Below are 24,826 nucleotides of genomic sequence, written 5' to 3' on the forward strand. Positions count from 1 at the left end.
CCAAGGCCGGGACTGCAGTCTATTCTGGCCTGCCCGGAGGGGAGGTCAGAAGAGACTGCAGGCTGCCAGCTGGGAGCCTAACCGGCAGGGGGAGTCTGGGGGTGGGTGGGCACCCTAGACCTTGCCCATGTCCATGGTGACATGGGCGGTGTCGAGGGCACTGGGGGGTGGAGCCTGGGGGCATCAGGGGGCGGAGCTGGGAGGGTGGTGGGGCAAAGCCTGGGGGCGTCCTGGAGACAATTTGTCTCCGGGCGCCATTTACCCCTGGTAAGCCTCTGGACAAGAGTCTAGTCTAGATGAACTACTGGTCCAATCCAGCAGGGCTCTTCTTAAAATTCTGACGTTGTTACTTCTCAGAAGAAAGGGTGATTTCTCTCTCATCTGTTTTATAGCTTTGCACAGTCATAAAAGTTTGCAAGTCAACTTTGTGCCCAGATGTAGGTGATCTGCCCCAGTTAGTTTCTCCTCAATGTTTGTTGACCTTCTGATGACTCTTTGGCTTGTTAGCTTTCCCCCTCCCTCAAGGATAATCTCTTGGCCCACTCCCTCCACTCCTTATTTTGACACACACCTCCTTCCAGATAGTCTGGGCCATCAAAAGAGGACAGGAACCAGCTGGCGTGAATGACTTGGGCTGGTGATGAGTGAAACGCCTATCATTTCCTCTTGCGCTTCTGCCAGGAAGAGGCAACGGGGCAAGCCAGTGACTATCACTATTACTGACTGGGACCAAACTGTTAGCTAGAGTTGCCAACTCTGGCCTGGAAAATTCCTGGAGATTTTCATAGAATCATAGAGTTGGAAGAGACCCCCAGGGCCATCCAGTCCAACCTCCCGCAATGCAGGAACGCACAATCAAAGCACTCCCGACAGATGGCCATCCAGCATCTCTTTAAAAACCTCCAAAGAAGGAGACTCCACCACACTCCGAGGTAGTGCATTCCACTGTCGAACAGCCCTGACTGCCAGGAAGTTTTTCCTGATGTTTAGGTGGAATCTCTTTTTCTTCACTTTGAACCCATCACTCCTGGTCCTAGTCTCTGGAGCAGCAGAAAACAAGCTTGCTCCCTCACCATAGGTAGTTGGGGTAGGATAGATTATGTTTGGGTAACTGTAAATGTGGGTCATTTGTTACATGTTAATATTTGTTGATGTCTTATGTGTTTCAATGGTTTCATGTATGTTTTATGTTCAATGTGTTATTGTTATAGGTAGTTGGGGTAGGATATATTATGTTTGGGTAACTAAGTGTGGGTCATTTGTTACATGTTAATATTTGTTGATGTCTTATGTGTTTCAATGGTTTCATGTATGTTTTATGTTCAATGTGTTTTTTAAAGAAGGAAATTAATAAAAAGTATTATGTTAAAAAAAAAGGCCTAAAAGGGGAATGTTCTTTTCAACTTTCCCCCGCTGAGCTAAAATCAATTCCAAAGGCCTTAGAGCAGAATATGCCAAACAGTTCTACGGCCTGAATTCGCTGGCACCCGTTCTTAGTGACCAAGCTAACAGCAAGGATGCAAATCCTAAGACCGTGAGGCAATGTTTACACGAAACGAACCCAGCGATCCTTAACACAGTTCTAAAACAACGGCAATGTTTGCACAAAGGATCTTATCACCTGCTTTAAGTCCTTCAAAATTAAACCAACAAGGCAAGGAGATATATAACCTCACCAGATGTTTAACATCATTCCCCAAGATCAACACTAATGCACAGCGAATGACGGGGACAAGCAATTCCCTAAGAGCTCATAAAAGCTTTTAAGAGTCATCTATCCACACAATTCATCATAAGCACACGTTGTATTTTGGGGAGTTTCCAATGCCTACGCTGGCGTGTTCTCCAGTGCCTCGCTTTTGCAGGTCTTTAGCTGACCTCAGAGAAAGCCAGAGAAAGTAACCCTCGCTTACCAAGGTGAAGTCTGAGAATCTGCGTAATAAACAGTAGCTGAATATACACTGAGGCTCTACCCCGCAGTGAAGGTACGTCTCCTTCGGGGCAGAGTCTTTTTTTTTATATATATAAATTTTTTATTGACATTTTGGATTGTTACAGATTTATATTATACATCTTTATATTTCACCCTCCATATCCTTTTACCCCCCTTTTCCCCCTCCCCCCTTCTTCTTTTCTTCTTTAAATGTGCAGCAGCAGGTCCATTCTTTCTAGTCTTCTTTTCCAGTTTTCTTCTGTGATTCCAATTCCGTTTAACCGGTCTTTGAATTCAGTCCAGATCCACTTCATGTCTTTTTGTTTTTCTTGCCATATTTGGTTTCTTGACATTATGTCAAAAATTTCCCATTGTATTTGTTCCCATATATATTCCAACCTTTTCTGTATTGTCCAGATTCTTTTCTCCTTCCACCCTAATGCTATTACTGCATGGGCCGCTCTGATCATAAGTTTAAATAGCTTTCTCTTTCTTTGTTCTATTATTGTATAATCCAGTATGCCCATAAATAATAGATCTATATTTATCTTTATTTTTACATTCACATGTTTTCCCATATACATTATAACATTTTCCCACAGGTGTTTTACCTCTGGACATTCTAACCACATATGGGTGTAAATTGCATTTTTATCCCCACAGTGCCAACATTTCGGGCTGAGTCCCTTTATCATATATGCCAACTGTGTCGGTGTTCTATACCATTTTGATATTAGTTTCTTCTCCAATTCCGCATATTTCTCTATTCGGGGCAGAGTCTTGATTGCAGAAGCGCTCAGATTCCAGAAGCCCCACGGTCCCTGAGAGTGGCAAACCCCAATGCCTTCCCTGACTTCGGGGTTCCCACTCCTTCCGGTCTCTCCCTCCCCTTCAGGCATTTCCGGGGATCAACAACCAGCTTAACCCCTCCCCCCAAATAACAATAATGAGCATCACAATAGCAATGTGAATAATCTCTCTATATAAAAATCTAAACGTGTGTTTGTCCCTGATGGTCTCCCTCAGAAGCTGCTGGACGGATCGCCCCCAAATTTTCACATGACGTCCCTCCCTGTTGCGGGCAGGTAATCGGACCTTCAAATAGCTGAAAGTCCATACCTGAGCCAGGTAAAACATCTTTTTCCTGGCGCACCAGGCCATGAAGCTGGCTGTGTTTAACTGTCACCCTTAGAATGTTCGTGCAGCATGTCTCTGGCCTGTGCATGGACATCTGTGTGGGTTGTGGACTGTGATGAGAAGGACAATTGCCACAGCAATGCGTGGCCGGGCCCGCTAGTAACAATATAAAAAACTATGGATTTTTTTAAGCAGCAATCTTGCAACCGACCAGGAGTGACCGGGAAGTGGGGGCAGGCAAGCCACTGCCCTGACCCTCTAATGTCTTAGCCAGGGTCCTGCCATATTTCTTTCTACAGAAGACCTTCCCGCACAGGCCATCTAACCCGGGAGAGCAATGGGACATAACACGTTGTGGGCAGGAACTTCACACAGCTCCCACCCCTGCATTGGGTCTGGCCGGGTTTAGCCGCCCCAACCCGGCTATCAGCGATTCTTCTTAGAAAGGCCGGTTTGGAGCCAGCGCCGAGCAAATGGCATCACCTGGGAGGTGCATTACTTGGCCGCACCTTAATTGTCCTGGACTCCCTGCCTCTCTCCTGCGGGGCCACACAGGAAACCACAGATGTCCAGCAACGCCAGTATGACTGCGGGGGTCGTCTGTGGTCAGCTGCGATGCTACGCAGCCAGGAAAAGGCAGGTACAAAAACAGCAGACGCACCTCAGTCAGAGGTGGGATCCAGCAGGTTACTACTACTAAGAGTAGGTTACTAATTATTTGTGTGTGCCGAGAGGGGGTTACTCATTGGTGATTTTGCCACGTGATTTTTGCCTTACTTACGCCCCTCCTCTCAGCAGTAGCACGCGGAACTTGAAGCAGTCTAGCAGCAGGTGCACCAGCGTGCGTGGCAGCCTGCGCGTGCATGCATTCGTTTCCCGCCCAAGGACTGGCGCAGCGGCTGCGTCCTTGCCACAGCCCCACCCAGGAATGCCCTGCCCCCAAATGCCTGACCACGCCCCCATCATGCCCTGCCCCATTGGCGCTACGCCACAGTTTGAATCCCACCACCATGGGAACCTGTTACTAAAATTTTTGGATCCCACCCCTGACCTCAGTGTGAAGGTGCATTGGCCAGCCACGTTGGCTCCGGGGCCGCCCGCATGGCGCCGTGTGAGGGGACCCTGCCTGCACCCTGCATTTATTGGCCCGTGTGGAAAAGGCCAGAGTGCTTATGGGGCAGCCTTGAGGATTGTTTGCATTTCATTGCTGCTTGTGCCGGTCTGCCCCTTATCAGGCTCCTGCATTTGAAGCGCGGGGGATGGGACTCCGTGTCTTCTTTCCAAGTTCACACTAAGGAATGTGTGGGTGAACTTTCCCGCCACAGGGAAGGTAAGGGGGAATTGTGGGCCTGACATATCTATGGTAGGGATATAAATATGCTTTGCTTGTTCTATAAGTCAACAGCTTTTCTATGCTTGCAATCAATAAACAAGAATTCTGCTTCAAAGTATCGATCCATTTATTGGACAGGAGCCGTTTTCTCCTTGTTTTGCCCGATGGCTTATTCAAGAGACTTTGCGTGTGTGAAGACATAACGCCAAGTTAATACGTACATAGCCTATTCAGCAGGATTCGGTAAAGCCGAATCAGTAAGACACCCGGGGGAAAAAGCCCAATTCAGCTTTTTTCGAGGTTTATTCAGCCCCAAATGACAAGTCTCAATGAAACCCCCAAGCGGAATGCTTATGTAACCTCTATCTGTGGGTTCTGTGGGGCAGAACTTGAAATGAGTTTGCAACAACAAATTTAAAAAAAACAAAATGGTTTACTTTCTTAACATATAACATCAACATTTAACATCACACTTCAAGGTTCTGTTCAGGTTGCATTTTAAGTCCTTCTGGTTACAGTCTTCTGATATTGCCAAGTCCAATTCTTCTTTGCAAGTGAGTTGGCTCCTGAAGACTCCAAGGGCTTGGTGAACAGGATTCAACATGAGGAAGGTTTCCAGGAGAACTCTCACCCACAAAAACCACAAAAACCCTTAACAAGGTGTTAAGGGCTCATACAAACCAAGGTCCGAGTCTGGTAGCCTTGTCTCCTCCAAACTACATGAGCTCTGCAGCCTTCTGCTGCTTTGAGTCTCCACCCCTTTCTGGGTCAACCCATTCTGAGCATGGGGGTTACACTTAGAAAACCTGATAAGCTGAATCACTATTTGGCTTATTGGGTTTTGTCCGTTTAAAGTTTAATGGAAGTAGTTTACAGCAGCTTGCCCCTTGGAGTCCCTTTAAATAGAATCCCCCCCCCAAAAAAATCAGAGATTATGTGTATGGAAATTTCAAACTAAGTATTAAGACTAAGTATTATAAGCATTCATTGCAAATATGATCAAGGAAATGTAGCCAAGCACCAAATAAGATAAAATAAAACAACTCTTCCAGTGGTAGTCGGTCCAGCACCTCAAAAACGGCTGGCAGCTCACGTTTACCTCCTCTTTGGAGGTGGAATATGGTTGTTAATTCTTGCTGGCAATGAATTATCTCTCATCCTCTCACAACGGATTATCTCTTGTCCTCTCAAACCTCACAACTGTGAACGGGAAAGAGCCTCCAACTGTGCCAAAGGAGTGTGGATTAAAAGTTTATTTTGTTCTACTTGGCAGCCCAAAACGACTCTCTCAAGGGTGGAAACAGGGAAACCACCGGGCTTCATCCGATGGCTTTTCCTATCATCGGCCGTAACTCATTTCCCTCAGCAACGCAAACTCCCTGCCCTCAACAGCCTCTCCACCCAGCTTCTGTTTCCTCAGAAGTCCTGGTTGCCCTCACACATTAATATTTTCAGCCTTTATATTTCTGTAGCGTTTTAGGAGCAACTTGGGACCGTAGCGACGTAATGCGCACAGCTGCTTCCGTTCTCACCGAGGGTTCCTTCCGCCATTGGCATCATGAGATGGCAGAACTGGAAAGACCAACGCAGAATTATCCTCGAGAGACACCCAGCTGCCGTTATGGCTGGCACCAGAACATCCTTATTGTTTTATGAAATCATAACCTCCAGATCTTCAGCTGCCGTCGGCCTTCATATGCATCAGGTTCCTCCCAAGAACCTAGGATCAGTGGTGGGATCCAAAAATTTTAGTAACAGGTTCCCATGGTGATGGGATTCAAACTGTGGCGTAGCGCCAATGGGGCTGAGTGGGGCACGACGGGGGCATGGCTGGGCATTCCAGGGCGGGGCATTCCTGGGCGAGGCTGTGGCAAGGACACAGCCGCTGCGCCGGTCCTTGGGTGGGAAACGAATGCACGCAGGCGCAGGCTGCCACGCACGCCGGTGCACTTCCTGCTAGACTGTTTCAAGTTCTGCGCGCTACTGCTGAGGAGTGGAGGAGGGGCGTAACTAAGGCAAACATCACGTGGCAAAATCACCAATTAGTAACCCCCTCTCGGCACACACAAATAATCAGTAACCTACTCTTGGGAACCTGTGAGAACCTGCTGGATCCCACCTCTGCCTAGGATGTTGTAATCAGTGGCATATTGGGACTAAATGGCGCCCAGGGCATGACTGTCTCCCTGCGCCCCCCTAGCTTCCTGCGCCCCACTTATGGGAGCCAGCAGGGAGGCCAGGGGAGGGCGGGGCTTGGGGGCAGCTCAGATGGACACCACAGCAGCAGACCGACTCCTGGGCCACATGCCGCCATGTCCTGCCCTCTCTGCAGGCTGGCTTCTCCCCTCCCCAGGAGGGGGACCGGACTCCGTAGCATGCAACTTGGGTCCATGCCGTTTTGTCACGTGGGGGGGGGGCAGTGCCCCTCCACATGACAAAACGGTGTGTGCCTGGGGACATGGGATACTCCATGTCCCCATTAGTGGTACACCACTGGTTGTGATGTATCAGTGTACTGTAGGTGCAGGTCAAGTGATGTGGTCAGTGGTGGGATCCAAAAATTTTAGTAACAGGTTCCCATGGTGGTGGGATTCAAACAGTGGCGTAGCGCCAATGGGGCTGGGCGGGGCACAACGGGGGCGTGGGCGGGCATTCCGGGGGCGGGACATTAATAACTTCTCTATTACTGTAAAAAACTCTTGCTGTAAAAAAAAGTTCCTAATTTCCAGCTGGTATCTTTCTGTCCATAATTTAAACTCATTATGGCAAGTCCTATCATCTGCTGCCAACAGAAACAACTACTTCTCCTCTAATTGACTGCCTGTCAAATACTTAATACTTTCAAATACTTAATTTTGTTTCTAGAAATCAAAAGAAGGAGACTTCCCTTAAACAAGGAACTTGACCATATTTCTAAAACATGTTTTTAAAACAGCCCAACAGGGAGAATTATCCCGTTTTCTACCTTCACTCACCAGCCACATAGGAAACAACAGGACTTTATGATTTTTGGACCTAATGGAATTTCTAGCGGAAAAGCAGACCCAATTAGTAACCCCCTCTGGCACACACAAATAATTAGTAACCCACTCTCGGGAACTGGTGAGAACCTGCTGGATCCCACCTCTGGTGTGGTCTTTTGTAATTGAGAAGTGGAGAATTTATCAATATGTAAATGGTTCAAGTGCCGTCCAAAAAATTTTGGTACAGCCCCCCCCCCGCCCCTCCCAGTGCAATAATAATCACTGGGACCCCAACTGCTGGTTTGTGCCATAATCTCTTGACTTCCATTCTCAGATCTGGATATTTCATCGCCTTTTCCAATTCTTTTTCCACCTTTTCTCTGCCTTCACCAGCTATTGCTACATCAATAATCCACCTTTCCCCCCCTGTCCAACCACTATTATATCTTAGGTATGATGCACCAGCATCTTCTCTATTTGTGATCAGAAGTCCCACAATATTGTGACCTGCTCATTTTCAGATAGATTTCCAACAGATTTTTCTGCCATTGTTTTCTGTTAGCAAATGATCATTTTTACAGACGTTCCAGTGAATCATTTTAGCAATTGTTGTGGCATTGTTTATAATCAGTTTGGGCTATCCTTGTGCACAAGCTTAGTATGTGATCCATTATTATTATTATTATTATTAATAATAATAATAATAACAATAATTATTATTATTTGGGTGCTGTTTAATAATAAATTATTATTATTATTTGGGTGCTTCGACAATACAATTATTATTATAAATATAATTATTTAAATATAATTATATAAATATAAATATAAATATTATTAATAATAATGACTGTAAAAATTATATCCCACCATTCTGCCTTCACAAGGGTTACCGATGCAGCTAACAATTTGAAGCATACCTGAGAATGGCGAAAGTACGTGGATGGCAAAGGATCAAACGCCGTCAGGGCCCAGGAACTGAGCGTGGAGAATAAGATATCACATCCCTTTCAAGGAATCTAGCTGCAGGCATCTTTTTTGTGGCTGTGGCCTCCAATATCGATTGGAAATAGAGCATTGAGGGGTTTAATTGCGCCCTTTCATCTGGTCTGTTAGCGGCGGCATCTCACACATCAACGTGTTATGAGCATATTTGTTGTTGTCTAATTCCAAAAAGAAGGCAAGCGTGTTGGTCACGTCTGCGATTTCACAGCCAAGCCGTCATGCTGACCCATGGAGCAGCAGTGGCGTAGTGGTTAAGAGTAGGTGTACTCTAATCTGGAGCTCTGCCACTTGAGCTGTGGAGGCTTATCTGGGGAACTCAGATTAGCCTGTACACTCCAGCACATGCCAGCTGGGTGACCTTGGGCTAGTCACAGTTCTGAGAGAACTGTGACTGGCCCAAGGTCACCCAGCAGGAATGTAGGAGTGCAGAAACGCATCTGGTTCACCAGATAAGCCTCTGCCACTCAGGTGGAGGAGTGGGGAATCAAACCGGAGCAGCAGTGGCGTAGGAGGTTAAGAGCTCGTGCATCTAATCTGGAGGAACCGGGTTTGATTCTCCGCTCTGCCACCTGAGCTGTGGAGGCTTATCTGGGGAATTCAGATTAGCCTGTGCACTCCCACACACGCCAGCTGGGTGACCCTGGGCTAGTCACAGCTTCTCGGAGCTCTCTCAGCCCCACCTACCTCACAGGGTGTTTGTTGTGAGGGGGGAAGTGCAAGGAGATTGTCAGCCCCTTTGAGTCTCCTGCAGGAGAGAAAGGGGGGATATAAATCCAAACTCTTCTTCTGAGCTCTCTCAGCCCCACCCACCTCACAGGGTGTTTGTTGTGAGTGGGGAAGGGAAAGGAGTTTGCAAGCCCCTTTGAGTCTCCTTGCAGGAGAAAAAAGGGGGGATATAAATCCAACTCTTCTTCTTCATCATCTCCTCAAGACTGCAAATGGGTAACCATGACAACGAGCACCACCTCAAAACCTGGACCGATTAGGTCATGAGTTGCAGAACGCATTAAGAAACACAAATGCTTCCCTTTTCGATCTTTTATTAGTAAAGTATTCAAAAACAAAAAGGAAATGGGATGTGAAGACTGCTGGTCTCGGAGCCAGTCTGGTATAGTGAACGCAGAGTGACGGACTAAGATCCTGGGTGACCCGGGTTCAAATCCCCACTTCCACCATGGGAGTTCCCTGGGAGACCTGGTGCCCAATGCAAATACTCCAGTAGGGCTTTTCTGATGTTCTTACAAGGGAAAAACTCACTTTCTGTGCCCCGTTGAACTTCTGTGCCCTGTTGAACAAGAGGACTTGACCTGGGGCGGTCAGACTGCCGCGGTGGTTAAGAAGGCCCAGCAAAGACTGTACTATCTGAGACTTCTAAGGAAACAACAACTGAATGGAAAACTCCTGGTGTCCTTTTACCGCTGTGCTATAGAGAGTGTCCTAACCTACTGCATCTGTGTATGGTTCTCCAGTTGCACAGTGGCGGATAGGAAGGCGCTCCAAAGGGTGATCACTTCTGCGCAGAGGATTATCGGCTGCCCTCTCCCCTCCTTGGAGGAACTCTATCATTCCCGAAGCCTAAAGAAAGCCCAAAATATTCTGAGAGACCCGCCTCATCCAGCACACTCTCTTTTTGAACTGTGACCATCCGGCAGACGATACAGGTCTATCAAAACTAGGACAAAGAGGCTTAGAGACAGCTTCTACTCTAGAGCTGTGGCGATGCTGAACTCCGTGGCTTCGTGTTGATGTGTTTGGGGCTGGGTAGGGATGGGTGGAGGAAGGGGAAAGTGAGGATGGGGCATGAGTCTGGAATTGTGTGCATCGAGGAATGCTGCTGTAAATTTCGTTGTGTGTGCACAATGACAATAAAATGCTTATGCTTACAGAGGAACTGCTTGGTCATTCTCTGAGACAGGATGCTGGACTAGATGGACCCCCACTGGTCTGACCCAGCAGGGCTCTTCTGACGTTCCCGTGCTCTTAGCAACGCAACCCACAAACGCTCTGACGTTCTGCTGCAAGGTACCTCTCCTAGACAAGAGCCTTTGGGCTTTTCCCCACTTCAAAAGTGAAAGGGAAGGGGACCCCTGCTCCGTGCTCGGCGCGCGGTTTCAAAAAGGCGTGCTTCCAACCAGGATCCGAAATGACGCACGCTGAGGGGTGTGGGAGGAGCGGCAGAATCGGGGTGACCGCGTTGTCACTGCTGATGTAGTGGGGAGTGCTGCAGGACCCCGGGGTATTTGCCGTGAGGAGCGCGCATCAAATGGCGGGTGGGGAATCGACCTTTGGAAACATGCCCAAGACCCCTTACCCTAAATTAACTACCTACCATGGTATAGTGCCGTGGTGGCGAACCTTTGGCACTCCAGATGTTATGGACTACAATTCCCATCAGCCCCTGCCAGCATGGCCAATTGGGGAATTCAGATTAGCCTGTACACTCCCACACACGCCAGCTGGGTGACCTTGGGCCAGTCACAGTTCTCTCAGAACTCTCCCAGCCCCACCTACCTCACCAGGGGTCTGTTATGGAGAGAGGAAGGGAAAGGAGCATGTAAGCCACCTTGAGTCTTCTTATAGGACAGAAAGGCGGGGTATAAATCCAAACTCTTCTTCTTCTTCTACCCCATTTGGGTAGATGGCTTGCATGATATGGAGCTAGGGTTGTCCACTCTGGATTGGAAAATTCCTGGAGAACTGGGGAGCGGGGAGTGAAGCATAGGAGGGGAGGGGTCTGGGGAAGGGGGAGACCTCAGCAGGCTACAAAGCAGCCATTTTCTCGAGGGGCACTGTGTTGGGTTAATTTGTGATTCAGGTAAATCTCCAGGCCCCAACTGGAGATTAACAACTCCACTTAGAGCTCCCACTTCTTGACTGTCGTCAGAACAGGGAAGCAGCCGGGAAGAGAAGTGCTCCCAGCAGCCTCCTAGTGAGGAGCGGCCGACGCCTGCTTCCAGAACCACCCAACGGCCTGGGATTATTGGTCACATCACAACTCCGTGTGGCGCTTTGCCTGTTTCTCTCTCGCGGCCAAGCGCGGGGCTGTCCCCCGCAAGTCCCCGCCGGTCAGCGGCTCCCTTTCCCGTTCAGCAGCTTTCAAGTCCTCAACAAGTTCCTCCCTGACCTCCGTGGCCTTCTTTGCTGCGGGGATGGACACCTCTTGCTCCTGATGGCCGCTCTGCCAACTGTAAATGGTGAATTCGGGCAGGGAGGGCGCCATCTGGCTCAGAAAGTCGTAGGCGGGAAGGCGGGGCTTCCAGTCTTCATCTGACAAAGTTGCTGGGGGAAAGAAAGGCACGGTGGCATGTTCACATGCTGTTTACAGCTTAGACTAGACCAGCTCATTAAGATATAGGATTGGGATATAATTAGGATTAGCTACAGAGGTGGGATCCAGCAGGTTCTCACAGGTTCCCAAGAGTCGGTTACTAATTATTTGTGTGTGCCAAGAGGGGGTTACTCATTGGGGATTTTGCCACGTGATTTTTGCCTTAGTTACGCCCCTCCTCTCAGCAGTAGCGCGCAGAACTTGAAGCAGTCTAGCAGGAGGTGCACCGGCGTACGTGGCAGCCTGCGCCTGGGTGCATTCGTTTCCCGCCCAAGGACTGGCGCAGCGGCTGCGTCCTTGCCACAGCCCCGCCCAGGGATGCCCCGCCCCCGTCGTGCCCGCCCCTGCCCCCGTCGTGCCCCGCCCAGCCCCATTGGCACTATGCCAGTTTGAATCCCACCACCATGGGAACCTGTTACTAAAAATTTTGGATCCCACCACTGATTAGCTACCCATATTCCAGAATAAATAAGGAAGCTGCAAAGTCCCCAGAAGTTTCTCTAGCTAGCTTTTAAGTTTCCAATTCCAAAGCAGGAGTGAACGGTTTGGATCCTCCTCAGCATTTCCGCGGACTGACGGATTCCTCCCCATGCAGTGTGGCTCTGGAATCTCCCCATCTCTCTTTGCATAAGGAGCAAGCAAGGAATTCAGAAGAACCCTCTCACATTGGAGGATCCAAGCCTGTGCTATCCAACAAAACTTGTAATTTATTTATATGTTGCATCTGAAGGCCCCCCTTAGATGCAACCAAAAATGTTTAGGATTGCCCAAGAACCCTCTATCACCTATATCAGCGGTGGCGAACCTTTGGCACTCCAGATGTTATGGACTACAATTCCCATCAGTCCCTGCCAGCATGGCCAATTGGCCAATTGCTTATTTGTTTTGTTTACTTGTTGTGAACCGCCCTGAGCCCTTCGGGGGAGGGCGGTATATAAGTTTGATAATAAATAAATAAAAATAAATAAACATCTGGAGTGCCAAAGGTTCGCCTATATAATGTCTATACTAGAGGTCCCCTATCTTTTTGACGCTGCAGGCACTTTGAGATTCTGACACTCTCGTTCCCTCTCAGCCTAACCCCGTGGAGGCGAACCTTTGGCACTCCAGATGTTATGGACTACAATTCCCATCAGCCCCTCCCAGCATGGCCAAATGGCAGGGGCTGATTCTTGGAGGAAGGGTGAGATAAAGATATTCAAGGGGGGGACTTAGTCCACCCCCTTGAATATCTTCATCTCACCCTTCCTCCAAGTCCCCCCGTTAAATATCTTTATCTCACCCTTCCTCACAGAGTTGTTGTAAGGAAAAAATGTGAAGAGAGGACAACGGATGTTACCCTTAGATGCTTGGAGGAAGGGTGAGATAAAGATATTCAAGGGGGGGACTTAGTCCACCCCCTTGAATATCTTTATCTCACCCTTCCTCCAAGTCCCCCCGTTAAATATCTTTATCTCACCCTTCCTCACAGAGTTGTTGTAAGGAAAAAATGTGAAGAGAGGACAACGGATGTTACCCTTAGATGCTTGGAGGAAGGGTGAGATAAAGATATTCAAGGGGGGGGACTTAGTCCACCCCCTTGAATATCTTTATCTCACCCTTCCTCCAAGTCCCCCCGTTAAATATCTTTATCTCACCCTTCCTCACAGAGTTGTTGTAAGGAAAAAATGTGAAGAGAGGACAAAGGATGTTACCCTTAGATGCTTGGAGGAAGGGTGAGATAAAGATATTCAAGGGGGGGACTTAGTCCCCCCCTTGAATATCTATCTCACCCTTCCTCCAAGTCCCCCCGTTAAATATCTTTATCTCACCTTTCCTCACAGAGTTGTTGTAAGGAGAAAATGTGAAGAGAGGACAAAGGATGTTACCCTTAGATGCTTGGAGGAAGGGTGAGATAAAGATATTCAAGGGGGGACTTAGTCCCCCCCTTGAATATCTATCTCACCCTTCCTCCAAGTCCCCCCGTTAAATATCTTTATCTCACCCTTCCTCACAGAGTTGTTGTAAGGAAAAAATGTGAAGAGAGGACAAAGGATGTTACCCTTAGATGCTTGGAGGAAGGGTGAGATAAAGATATTCAAGGGGGGGACTTAGTCCCCCCCTTGAATATCTATCTCACCCTTCCTCCAAGTCCCCCCGTTAAATATCTTTATCTCACCTTTCCTCACAGAGTTGTTGTAAGGAGAAAATGTGAAGAGAGGACAAAGGATGTTACCCTTAGATGCTTGGAGGAAGGGTGAGATAAAGATATTCAAGGGGGGACTTAGTCCACCCCCTTGAATATCTTTATCTCACCCTTCCTCCAAGTCCCCGGGTTAAATATCTTTATCTCACCCTTCCTCCAAGCATCTAAGGGTAACATCCTTCCACATTTCCGTAACCCCTGAGAAAACTGTTTCCTCATCCCACCATTAGTGCTGCCACTGCAGAGTACATTTTAGCAGCTCCATTAGGGTCACAGGTGTGATGGGAACATATCCCAGTATCTTTGTTATCACACTGCCAGGAAGGAAGGGTCAACGTGATCCACTTTGCGGCATGAGAAAGGGGCTGAACGGAAGCTGGCCCCGAACGCTCTTTCCTGAGAGGGCTTTGCGGTTAGACCATTATTCCTCCACAGGTTTCTCTAATGAGTCTGATTTCACAACAAAATGGAATTGGGTACTCCGTTTGTGACACTCCCTCAACAGTCGGGCCTGGGGTGAGCTTAGCCATCCTGCAGCATTGCCCACTGATGGAAAACTCTGTGGGAATTTTCACAGTGTAGACGAGAAAACGGCCAACAGTTTGCCTCCCTCTGGTGGCTGAACCGTGCAGATATCATTGAAGGCAATGGTGGGATCCAAAAATTTTAGTAACAGGTTCCCATGGTGGTGGGATTCAAACAGTGGCGTAGCGCCAATGGGGCTGGGCGGGGCACGACGGGGGCGTGGCCGGGCATTCAGGGAGTGGGGCATTCCTGGGCGGGGCTGTGGCAAGGACGCAGCCGCTGCGCCGGTCCTTGGGCGGGAAACGAATGCACGCAGGCACAGGCTGCCACGCACGCCGGTGCACCTCCTGCTAGACGGCTTCAAGTTCTGCGCGCTACTGCTGAGAGGAGGGGCATAACTAAGGCAAAAATCACGTGGCAAAATCACCCATTAGTCACCCCCTCTCGGCACACACAAATAATTAGTCACCTACTCTCGGGAACCTGTGAGAACCTGCTGGATCCCACCTCTGAATAGGCTGCCTCGGAGTATGGTGGAGCCTCCTTCTTTGGAGGTTTTTAAAGAGAGGCTGGATGGCCACCTGTCAGGAGTGCTCTGATTGTGTGTTTCTGCATTGCAGCGGGTTGGACTTGATGGCCCTTAGGGGTCTCTTCCAACTCTCTGATTCTATGACCAGTTTTCCTCCCAGCCAGCTTTTGCCCTGAACTCAGAGAGCCAGAGAAAAGAAGAGAAAAATCTCTTCCCTGCTTTACTGTGGCTGCTGTTTCCAAAGCAAAAGCAAGCTAGGAGGGAAACCACAAGCCCCTTCCGTCCCTTCATACCATTTTCTCACAGCGATGAGGGAGCCCTTTTAAAGAAGAAGTAGAGAAGAGTTGGATTTATATCCCCCCCTTTCTCTCCTGCAGGAGACTCAAAGGGGCTGACAATCTCCTTGCCCTTCCCCCCTCACAACAAACACCCTGTGAGGTGGGTGGGGCTGAGAGAGCTCCGAGAAGCCGTGACTAGCCCAAGGTCACCCAGCTGGCATGTGTGGGAGTGCCCAGGCTAATCTGAATTCCCCAGACAAGCCTCCACAGCTCAGGCGCAGAGCGGGGAATCAAACCCGGTTCCTCCAGATTAGATACACGAGCTCTTAACCTCCTACGCCACTGCTGCTCCTAAAGGTGAATTCCCACAGAATACATCTGACCGAAAGTCTAGTTGCACATCTGTGACCCAATATGTATCAGGCGTACTGTGTAGCTACACCTTGAGTTGGGTGCCAGTTCCGGAAACAGAAAGAGCCGTACATTCAATAGGAAATGCAGGTGAGTACAATCTATTTAATTTGGTAAATTCTGGGCTCGGGCTCAGCAACCTGGACATTTTTGGTCAAGCTGAATAAAGTCAATAACCATTGGTTTTATTTGGCTTTCCACCCCAAATTTTTGGGTTTCTAGAACCCAAACCTGAACATTACTGAATCAAAAAAAGATTTTGCTTCTCTCCCTCCTCATCCCACCCTCAAAGACCTGGGAAATGGAGGCAGCAGTGTTGGGGGGTGGAGAGAAAGCTGCAGCTAAACGCTGGACTCCAGTTGTCACGAATCAGACCACACGCTGAACAAGAGAGGGTTTTGGATCATACGGACTCTAATCTGGAGAACCGGGTTTGATTCCCCACTCCTCCACCTGAGCGGCAGAGGCTTATCTAGTGAACCAGATGTGTTTCCCTACTCCTACATTCCTGCTGGGTGGCCTTGGGCTAGTCACAGTTCTCTCAGAACCCTCTCAGCCCCACCTGCTTCATCTGGGGTCTGTTGTGGGGAGAGGAAGGGAAAAGAGCTTGTAGGCCACTTGGAGTCTCCTTACAGGAGGAAAGGTGGGGTATAAATCCAAACTCTTCTTCTTCTTCTTCGTGGGCTGCGCCTGGAAATACTTACCACTGGGAACTTCCAGGCCGGATTCCAGCTTCTCAATCCAAGCTAGGACGCTGGCTTCGGTGATGGGCTGACCGGAAGGAAATGCAAACACCTTGCCCCCTGAATGGGGGTTGACCCAAACGAGGAGGGGCAAGGGGGGATGAGGACTTCCGAAATAGACCTTCAGGATCCCTCTGCCCACTGGGGTGTTCTTGCTGTGTGCAGAAGATGAACAGAGTCACAGGTCAGTTCTAGCCCATCTATCTATATCTATCCATCCATCCTCCATCCATCCATCCTCCATCTATCCTCCATCTATCCATCCATCCATCTATCCTCTATCTATCCTCCATCCATCTACCCATCCATCCATCCATCTATCTATCCATCCTCCATCTATCCTCCATCTATCCTCCATCCATCCATCCATCCATCCATCCATCCATCCATCCATCCATCCATCCATCCATCCATCCATCCATCCTCTATCCATCTACCATCCATCTACCCATCCATCTATCTATCTATCCATCCATCTATCTATCCATCTATCCATCCATCTATCCTCTATCCATCTACCATCCATCTACCATCCATCCACCATCCATCCATCCATCCATCCATCCATCCATCCATCCATCCATCCATCCATCCATCCATCCATCCATCCATCCATCCATCCATCCATCCATCCATCTCTCTCTCTCAAACACACACACACACACACACACACACACACACACACACACACACACAGAGAACAGAGAGAGAGAGAACAGAGAGAGAGAATTTCCCCCCTCCATAACTGATACAGAGGCTGAATCCTGATTTTCAACTGCAAATATTTTTGTTTTCAATAGAGGCAGCAGCTAACTTAGAGGACAGGCAGAAACACATCTGCCAGCCACAGAGGCGGGCAAAACGTTAGGAGCAAAACTACCAGACCACGGCCACGGAGCCCAGAAAACCCACAATGGCCAGTTGACTCCGGCCGTGAAAGCCTTTGGCCATACATTGTTTATGCTGAATTCCAAAAATACTGTGTTCCCAGGGTGGTCAGTCTCACTAGGTCAGTGGTGGCGAACCTTTGGCACTCCAGATGTTATGGACTACAATTCCCATCAGCCCTTGCCAGCATGGCCAATTGGCGGGCCCAGCGCACACTTACAGGTTTAGCCAGCAGGCAAGGAAGGGTTTGCGGCTTTCCTCTCTGGCCAAAAGCCTCATCTCTCCTTCGTCGGCTTGGTTCAAAGCACCGCCGCTGAATAAGATGAGCAAAGGCTTCTGCACCTGGAAGTACTGCGGCAGATTTCCCACTGTGATTTCTGGCTGTAACAGGAGAACATAAAAGATGGAAGTGCCGACGTCAGTGTCATTTAGTGGTTGTGAGAGGTAGGCTCAGAGACGTAGCTGGGGAAAATGGAGTCTGGGCAGACTCCGAGTTCCCCCCCCCCCCCAGCGCCCCCGCAGCGCCCCGCCCCTGTGCCACACTTACCTTAACCCCTGGCATGCTCCTGCCAAGCTACCTGAAGAGGCAAGGAGAAGCAAGCCCACCGCCCTCATGGAGGAGGGGGTGGGGTGATTTTCTGCCCCCCACGTGACTCCAACGGCTCTGCCCGTTGAGCAGCAGTGGCGTAGGAGGTGAAGAGCTCGTGTATCTAATCTGGAGGAACCGGGTTTGATTCCCAGCTCTGCCGTCTGAGCTGTGGAGGCTTCTCTGGGGAATTCAGATTAGCCTGGGCACTCCCACACATGCCAGCTGGGTGACCTTGGGCTAGTCACAGCTTCTGGGAGCTCTCTCAGCCCCACCCACCTCACAGGGTGTTTGTTGTGAAGGGGGAAGGGCCAGGAGATTGTCAGCCCCTTTGAGTCTCCTGCAGGAGAGGAAGGGGGGATATAAATCCAAACTCTTCTTCTACCCAGTGCGCTGGTCCCCCACCCCCACCCCCTGGTAGCTATGCCACTGGGTGGACTCTAATCTGGAGAACCGGGTTTGATCCCCCCTACATTCCTGCTGTGTAACCCTGGGCCAGTCACAGTTCTCTCTGAACTCTCTAGGCTCCACCAGCCTGACCGGGAGCTCACTGTGGGGAGAGGAAGGGAAAAGGAGTTTCTAAGCCACTTTGAGACTCCTTAAGCATAAGCATAAGCATTTTATTGTCATTGTGCACGCACAACGAAATTTGCAGCAGCATTCCTCGATGCACACACTTTCAGACTCATCCCCCATCCTCCCTTTCCCCTTCCTCCACCCATCCCCGCACAGCCCCAAACACATCAACACGAAGCCACGGAGTTCAGCATAGCCACAGCTCTGGAGTAGAAGCTGTCTCTAAGACCCTTTGTCCTCGTTTTGATAGACCTGTGTCGTCTGCCGGATGGTCACAGTTCAAAAAGAGAGTGTGCCGGATGAGACGGGTCTCTCAGAATATTTTGGGCTTTCTTTGGGCTTTGGGAATTATAGAGTTCTTCCAAGGAGGGGAGGGGGCAGCCAATAATCCTCTGTGCAGTAGTGATCGCCCTTTGGAGCACCTTCCTATCTGCCACTGTGCAACTGGAGAACCGTACACAGATGCAGTAGGTGAAGACACTCTCTATAGCACAGCGGTAAAAGGACACCAGGAGTTTTCCACGCAGTAAAACTTACAGGAAAGAAAGGCAGGATATAAATCCAAACTCTCCTTCTAATCCAGAGAAAGGGTCTGCATATTTTTAATGCAGTGAACGTTTGTTTTCTCACGTTGGGGTGGCAGCAGTCAAACCCACCCGATTTCTCCCTATCTGCCAGCAACAAACTCACAAGCGCTTTCCAAAGCTGTGGAACAGGCCCCCCTGCCGATAGCTGAATGAAACACAATTGAGAAACCTTTAGAGCAGATAAAGTCGAAGCAGAATAGGCACTCACAAAGGGGTCCATTAATGCATGTTGGATGAGTTCAGCCACGTCTTGGGGGCTGCTGTTTGAGATGTGGACGGCCCCCCTCTTTGAACTCTCCGGCCCGGCTAGCAGAAGTGCCGGAAGAGGAACCTTGTACGTAGAGGCCCTGGAAAAAAGCAGCAACCAGGAGACGCAGTTCAAAAACCCGTTAAAGCACCTGAACGGCACTCGGCACCCCTTGAAATCAGAGACTGGCCGGGTCTGGTGAACTCCTGAGAACAGCCCTGCTCTACAAAATCCCAAGGCAGAAAAAAAATGAAATGCACAGATGACACCTGGCTTGACAACACTACATGCAAAAGGGATCTGGGAGTCTTAGTGAACCACAAACTGAACAGGAGTCAGCAGTGTGATGCGGCAGCCACGAAAGCCAATGCGATTCTGAGCTGTATCAATAGTAGTGAAAAGATCGAGGGATGTAATTGTACCTCTCTATTCTGCATGGGTTAGACCTCACCTGGAATACTGTGTACAGTTCTGGGCACCGCAATTCAGGAAGGATATTGACAAGTTGGAATGGGTCCTCAGGAGGGCAACCAAAACGGTCAAAGGTCTGGAATCCATGCCCTACGAAGAGAGGCTTGGGGAGCTGGGGATGTTTAGTTTGGTGAAGAGAAGGTGAAGAGGTGACATGACAGCCATGTTTAGATATTTGAAGGGATGTCATGTTGGTGAGGGAGCGAGCTTGTTTTCTGCGGCTCCAGAGTCTAGGGCGAGGAGTCATGTGTTCAAGGTTCAGGAAAAGAGATTCCACCTAAACATTAGGAAAAACTTCCTGACAGTCAGGGCTGTTCGACAGTGGAATGCACGACCTCGGAGAGTGGTGGAGTCTCCTTCTTTGAAGGTTTTTAAAGAGAGGCTGGACGGTCATCTGTCAGGAGTGCTTTGATTGTGTGTTCCTTCATGGCAGGTGGATTGGACTTGATGGCCCTTAGGGGTCTCTTCCAGCTCTATGATTCTATGATTTATTCCAGCTTCAGCCCAAGATTGTGGGGCACTCTGAGAGGCAGAATGCCCGATTTGTGTCGGATTGGGCTGTAGCCCTCTATAGCCTCATGGACACACACGAAGCTGCCTTCTGAGAGCAGCAGTGGCGTAGGAGGTTAAGAGCTCGTGTATCTAATCTGGAGGAACCGGGTTTGATTCCCAGCTCTGCCGCCTGAACTGTGGAGGCTTCTCTGGGGAATTCAGATTAGCCTGGGCACTCCAACTCATGTCAGCTGGGTGACCTTGGGCTAGTCACAGTTCTTAGGAGCTCTCTCAGCCCCACCCGCCTCACAGGGTGTTTGTTGTGAGGGGGGAAGGGCAAGGAGATTGTCAGCCCCTTTGAGTCTCCTACAGAAGGGGGGATATAAATCCAAACTCTTCTTCTTCTTCTTCTACTGGATCAGACACTTAGTGCTTCAAGGACAGTATTGCCTACTCTGACTGGCAGCCGCTCTCCACGGTCCCAGGCCAAGGTCTTTCACATCCCCTCCCCCTTTTAAATGGAGACATTGGGGATCGAACCTGGGGCCTTGTGTATACAAAGCAGGTGCTCTACCACTAGGCCGCAGCTCCTTCTTAGCAGCCCCCCAAACCGGACCCGGTGAGGCTCTTACAGCCAAGCTCAGCGCAGTGATGCAGCCAACCTACAGCACTGCAGCGTCGTCTCCACTGTAGATCCCGGTTGTTACGTATCCGTTCAGAGCCGTCGCAGCTTCAACGAAAGCTTCTTTTGCTGTCAAAACACAAAGAGCCGTCTCAGAAAGATGCCGTACAAATAGATCAAATAACAGCAATGTGCTGCACCAGAAAGAGAGTTTGCGTGAACTATAAAGCAAAGTATTGTTGAAGGCTTTCACGGCCGGAATCACTGGAGTGTTGTGGGTTTTCCGGGCTATATGGCCATGTTCCAGTAGCATTTTCTCCTGACGTTTTGCCTGCATCTGTGGATCTCTGAAGATGTATTGTCGAAGGCTTCCACGGCCGGAATCACTGGGGTGCTGTGTGGTTTCCGGGCTGTATGGCCGTGTTCTAGCAGCATTCTCTCCTGACGTTTCGCCTGCATCTATCAGATCCTGCATCTATCAGATCCTCTGAAGATGCCAGCCACAGATGCAGGCGAAAAGTCAGGAGAGAATGCTGCTAGAACACGTCCATATAGCCCAAATACCCCACAACACTAAGTAACTGTGAACGTCCAAGGAGGGACAACAGCCAACGAAACAGACTTGAACAAAACAGCTCCGTGCTTTTCAGCAGGGAAGCCCTCTTACCACAGTCAGCGATTGCACTTAAGTTATTTAAACACATTCCTAGCTCAAATGTAGTTGTTGCAAAGAATACTGGCGGTGATGGTATCTAGTTGATTTGAGATGCATTCCTACCTCAATGTAATCGCTACAAGATATTTGTAAACCAGCCTGCTATGTGTTTCCATTGCTGTAATGGGACATGCTTTCCTTGATCTCACCTTTATGGCTTCACACGCTCTGTAGATAACTAGGCTTACCCCTGACACCTCCTCCTCTCATGGGAAACGGGATGTTTCTATTGCTCTGTGGGGGCAGGAGGCCGGGTGGCTTTATCTCTATTTGTCACCGACCTTGGGGCGCCTCAGCTCCGCAGTAACTCTTTCTCACATTCCTTGAGAAAACGGGAAGGGGGATTGCCTCTGAATAAAGGGGGTCACAAAAGCCAGGCTCTGCAGTTAACATGGGTCTGTGAATTCTGTCAAAGCCATATCAAACACAGGACTTACCATCATGCATGCTGGAGTCAAATAATCCCAGAACGAAGGCGTCAGGAGACGGAGACGGGGATCTGCCAGTTAAATATTCTTCCACTTCTGCAGGGGTTGTCAGTGTTACCGGGCCAGAGGTTTGGCTTCTGAAGATATAAATCGGACACCGGGTTGGAGACTGCAGAGCGAATGTGGTGTAGAGGCTAGAGCAGTGGTGGCGAACCTTTGGCACTCCAGATGTTATAAACTACAATTCCCATCAGCCCTTGCCAGCATGGCCAATTGGCCATACTGGCAGGGGCTGATGGGAATTGTAGTCCATAACATCTGGAGTGCCAAAGGTTCGCCACCACAGTTCTATACGCAGTGCCTCAACTAATGCTGCATTCAGTAAACACGTTTCTATAGAGCAGATTTGTAGGGCGGCCATCTGGTCGATGTGGGGGGGGGGGGGGGTGGGGGGGGGGGGGGGTGGGGGGGGGGGGGGGTGGGGGGGGGGGGGGGTGGGGGGGGGGGGGGGTGGGGGGGGGGGGGGGTGGGGGGGGGGGGGGGTGGGGGGGGGGGGGGGTGGGGGGGGGGGGGGGTGGGGGGGGGGGGGGGTGGGGGGGGGGGGGGGTGGGGGGGGGGGGGGGTGGGGGGGGGGGGGGGTGGGGGGGGGGGGGGGTGGGGGGGGGGGGGGGTGGGGGGGGGGGGGGGTGGGGGGGGGGGGGGGTGGGGGGGGGGGGGGGTGGGGGGGGGGGGGGGTGGGGGGGGGGGGGGGTGGGGGGGGGGGGGGGTGGGGGGGGGGGGGGGTGGGGGGGGGGGGGGGTGGGGGGGGGGGGGGGTGGGGGGGGGGGGGGGTGGGGGGGGGGGGGGGTGGGGGGGGGGGGGGGTGGGGGGGGGGGGGGGTGGGGGGGGGGGGGGGTGGGGGGGGGGGGGGGTGGGGGGGGGGGGGGGTGGGGGGGGGGGGGGGTGGGGGGGGGGGGGGGTGGGGGGGGGGGGGGGTGGGGGGGGGGGGGGGTGGGGGGGGGGGGGGGTGGGGGGGGGGGGGGGTGGGGGGGGGGGGGGGTGGGGGGGGGGGGGGGTGGGGGGGGGGGGGGGTGGGGGGGGGGGGGGGTGGGGGGGGGGGGGGGTGGGGGGGGGGGGGGGTGGGGGGGGGGGGGGGTGGGGGGGGGGGGGGGTGGGGGGGGGGGGGGGTGGGGGGGGGGGGGGGTGGGGGGGGGGGGGGGTGGGGGGGGGGGGGGGTGGGGGGGGGGGGGGGTGGGGGGGGGGGGGGGTGGGGGGGGGGGGGGGTGGGGGGGGGGGGGGGTGGGGGGGGGGGGGGGTGGGGGGGGGGGGGGGTGGGGGGGGGGGGGGGTGGGGGGGGGGGGGGGTGGGGGGGGGGGGGGGTGGGGGGGGGGGGGGGTGGGGGGGGGGGGGGGTGGGGGGGGGGGGGGGTGGGGGGGGGGGGGGGTGGGGGGGGGGGGGGGTGGGGGGGGGGGGGGGTGGGGGGGGGGGGGGGTGGGGGGGGGGGGGGGTGGGGGGGGGGGGGGGTGGGGGGGGGGGGGGGTGGGGGGGGGGGGGGGTGGGGGGGGGGGGGGGTGGGGGGGGGGGGGGGTGGGGGGGGGGGGGGGTGGGGGGGGGGGGGGGTGGGGGGGGGGGGGGGTGGGGGGGGGGGGGGGTGGGGGGGGGGGGGGGTGGGGGGGGGGGGGGGTGGGGGGGGGGGGGGGTGGGGGGGGGGGGGGGTGGGGGGGGGGGGGGGTGGGGGGGGGGGGGGGTGGGGGGGGGGGGGGGTGGGGGGGGGGGGGGGTGGGGGGGGGGGGGGGTGGGGGGGGGGGGGGGTGGGGGGGGGGGGGGGTGGGGGGGGGGGGGGGTGGGGGGGGGGGGGGGTGGGGGGGGGGGGGGGTGGGGGGGGGGGGGGGTGGGGGGGGGGGGGGGTGGGGGGGGGGGGGGGTGGGGGGGGGGGGGGGTGGGGGGGGGGGGGGGTGGGGGGGGGGGGGGGTGGGGGGGGGGGGGGGTGGGGGGGGGGGGGGGTGGGGGGGGGGGGGGGTGGGGGGGGGGGGGGGTGGGGGGGGGGGGGGGTGGGGGGGGGGGGGGGTGGGGGGGGGGGGGGGTGGGGGGGGGGGGGGGTGGGGGGGGGGGGGGGTGGGGGGGGGGGGGGGTGGGGGGGGGGGGGGGTGGGGGGGGGGGGGGGTGGGGGGGGGGGGGGGTGGGGGGGGGGGGGGGTGGGGGGGGGGGGGGGTGGGGGGGGGGGGGGGTGGGGGGGGGGGGGGGTGGGGGGGGGGGGGGGTGGGGGGGGGGGGGGGTGGGGGGGGGGGGGGGTGGGGGGGGGGGGGGGTGGGGGGGGGGGGGGGTGGGGGGGGGGGGGGGTGGGGGGGGGGGGGGGTGGGGGGGGGGGGGGGTGGGGGGGGGGGGGGGTGGGGGGGGGGGGGGGTGGGGGGGGGGGGGGGTGGGGGGGGGGGGGGGTGGGGGGGGGGGGGGGTGGGGGGGGGGGGGGGTGGGGGGGGGGGGGGGTGGGGGGGGGGGGGGGTGGGGGGGGGGGGGGGTGGGGGGGGGGGGGGGTGGGGGGGGGGGGGGGTGGGGGGGGGGGGGGGTGGGGGGGGGGGGGGGTGGGGGGGGGGGGGGGTGGGGGGGGGGGGGGGTGGGGGGGGGGGGGGGTGGGGGGGGGGGGGGGTGGGGGGGGGGGGGGGTGGGGGGGGGGGGGGGTGGGGGGGGGGGGGGGTGGGGGGGGGGGGGGGTGGGGGGGGGGGGGGGTGGGGGGGGGGGGGGGTGGGGGGGGGGGGGGGTGGGGGGGGGGGGGGGTGGGGGGGGGGGGGGGTGGGGGGGGGGGGGGGTGGGGGGGGGGGGGGGTGGGGGGGGGGGGGGGTGGGGGGGGGGGGGGGTGGGGGGGGGGGG

General features: G+C 53.6%; 2 protein-coding genes across 2 annotated transcripts in view; one reads left to right on the plus strand and one right to left on the minus strand.

The window, feature by feature from the left end:
• LOC125426423 (thioredoxin domain-containing protein 16-like) overlaps window positions 1-6,059 on the plus strand; it is a 28,905-nt gene extending 22,846 nt beyond the window's left edge. Inside the window, exons 14-18 of the mRNA XM_048484681.1 lie at window positions 1,419-1,534; window positions 2,829-2,899; window positions 3,626-3,742; window positions 4,306-4,400; window positions 5,884-6,059. Of these exons, the coding sequence (XP_048340638.1) occupies window positions 1,419-1,534; window positions 2,829-2,899; window positions 3,626-3,742; window positions 4,306-4,400; window positions 5,884-6,059 (575 nt within the window). The remainder of the gene's footprint in view (window positions 1-1,418; window positions 1,535-2,828; window positions 2,900-3,625; window positions 3,743-4,305; window positions 4,401-5,883) is intronic.
• A 4,831-nt stretch (window positions 6,060-10,890) lies between these two features.
• LOC125426844 (thioredoxin domain-containing protein 16-like) lies at window positions 10,891-22,113 on the minus strand. Its single transcript, XM_048485645.1, has 6 exons — window positions 21,992-22,113; window positions 20,884-20,968; window positions 19,216-19,354; window positions 17,479-17,639; window positions 16,332-16,525; window positions 10,891-11,650 (listed from the first exon to the last, which is right to left on the minus strand). Exons 1-6 carry the CDS (start codon window positions 21,999-22,001, stop codon window positions 11,361-11,363), a joined length of 879 nt encoding a protein of 292 aa, XP_048341602.1. The 5' UTR covers window positions 22,002-22,113; the 3' UTR covers window positions 10,891-11,360.
• Between the last annotated feature and the right edge of the window lie 2,713 nt (window positions 22,114-24,826).

This window comes from Sphaerodactylus townsendi, linkage group LG02 (genome assembly GCF_021028975.2).
Source record: "Sphaerodactylus townsendi isolate TG3544 linkage group LG02, MPM_Stown_v2.3, whole genome shotgun sequence".
NCBI lineage: Eukaryota > Metazoa > Chordata > Lepidosauria > Squamata > Sphaerodactylidae > Sphaerodactylus > Sphaerodactylus townsendi.

Excerpts from the sequence above, each read along its gene's own strand:
- LOC125426844 (XM_048485645.1), bottom strand. Across the intron at positions 19,355-20,883 it reads GGAGACGACGCTGCAGTGCT|GGCCTCTACGTACAAGGTTC; the intron begins GTAGGTTGGCTG and ends GCTTTTTTCCAG. Across the intron at positions 17,640-19,215 it reads ATGCATTAATGGACCCCTTT|CCAGAAATCACAGTGGGAAA; the intron begins GTGAGTGCCTAT and ends CTCCTGTTACAG.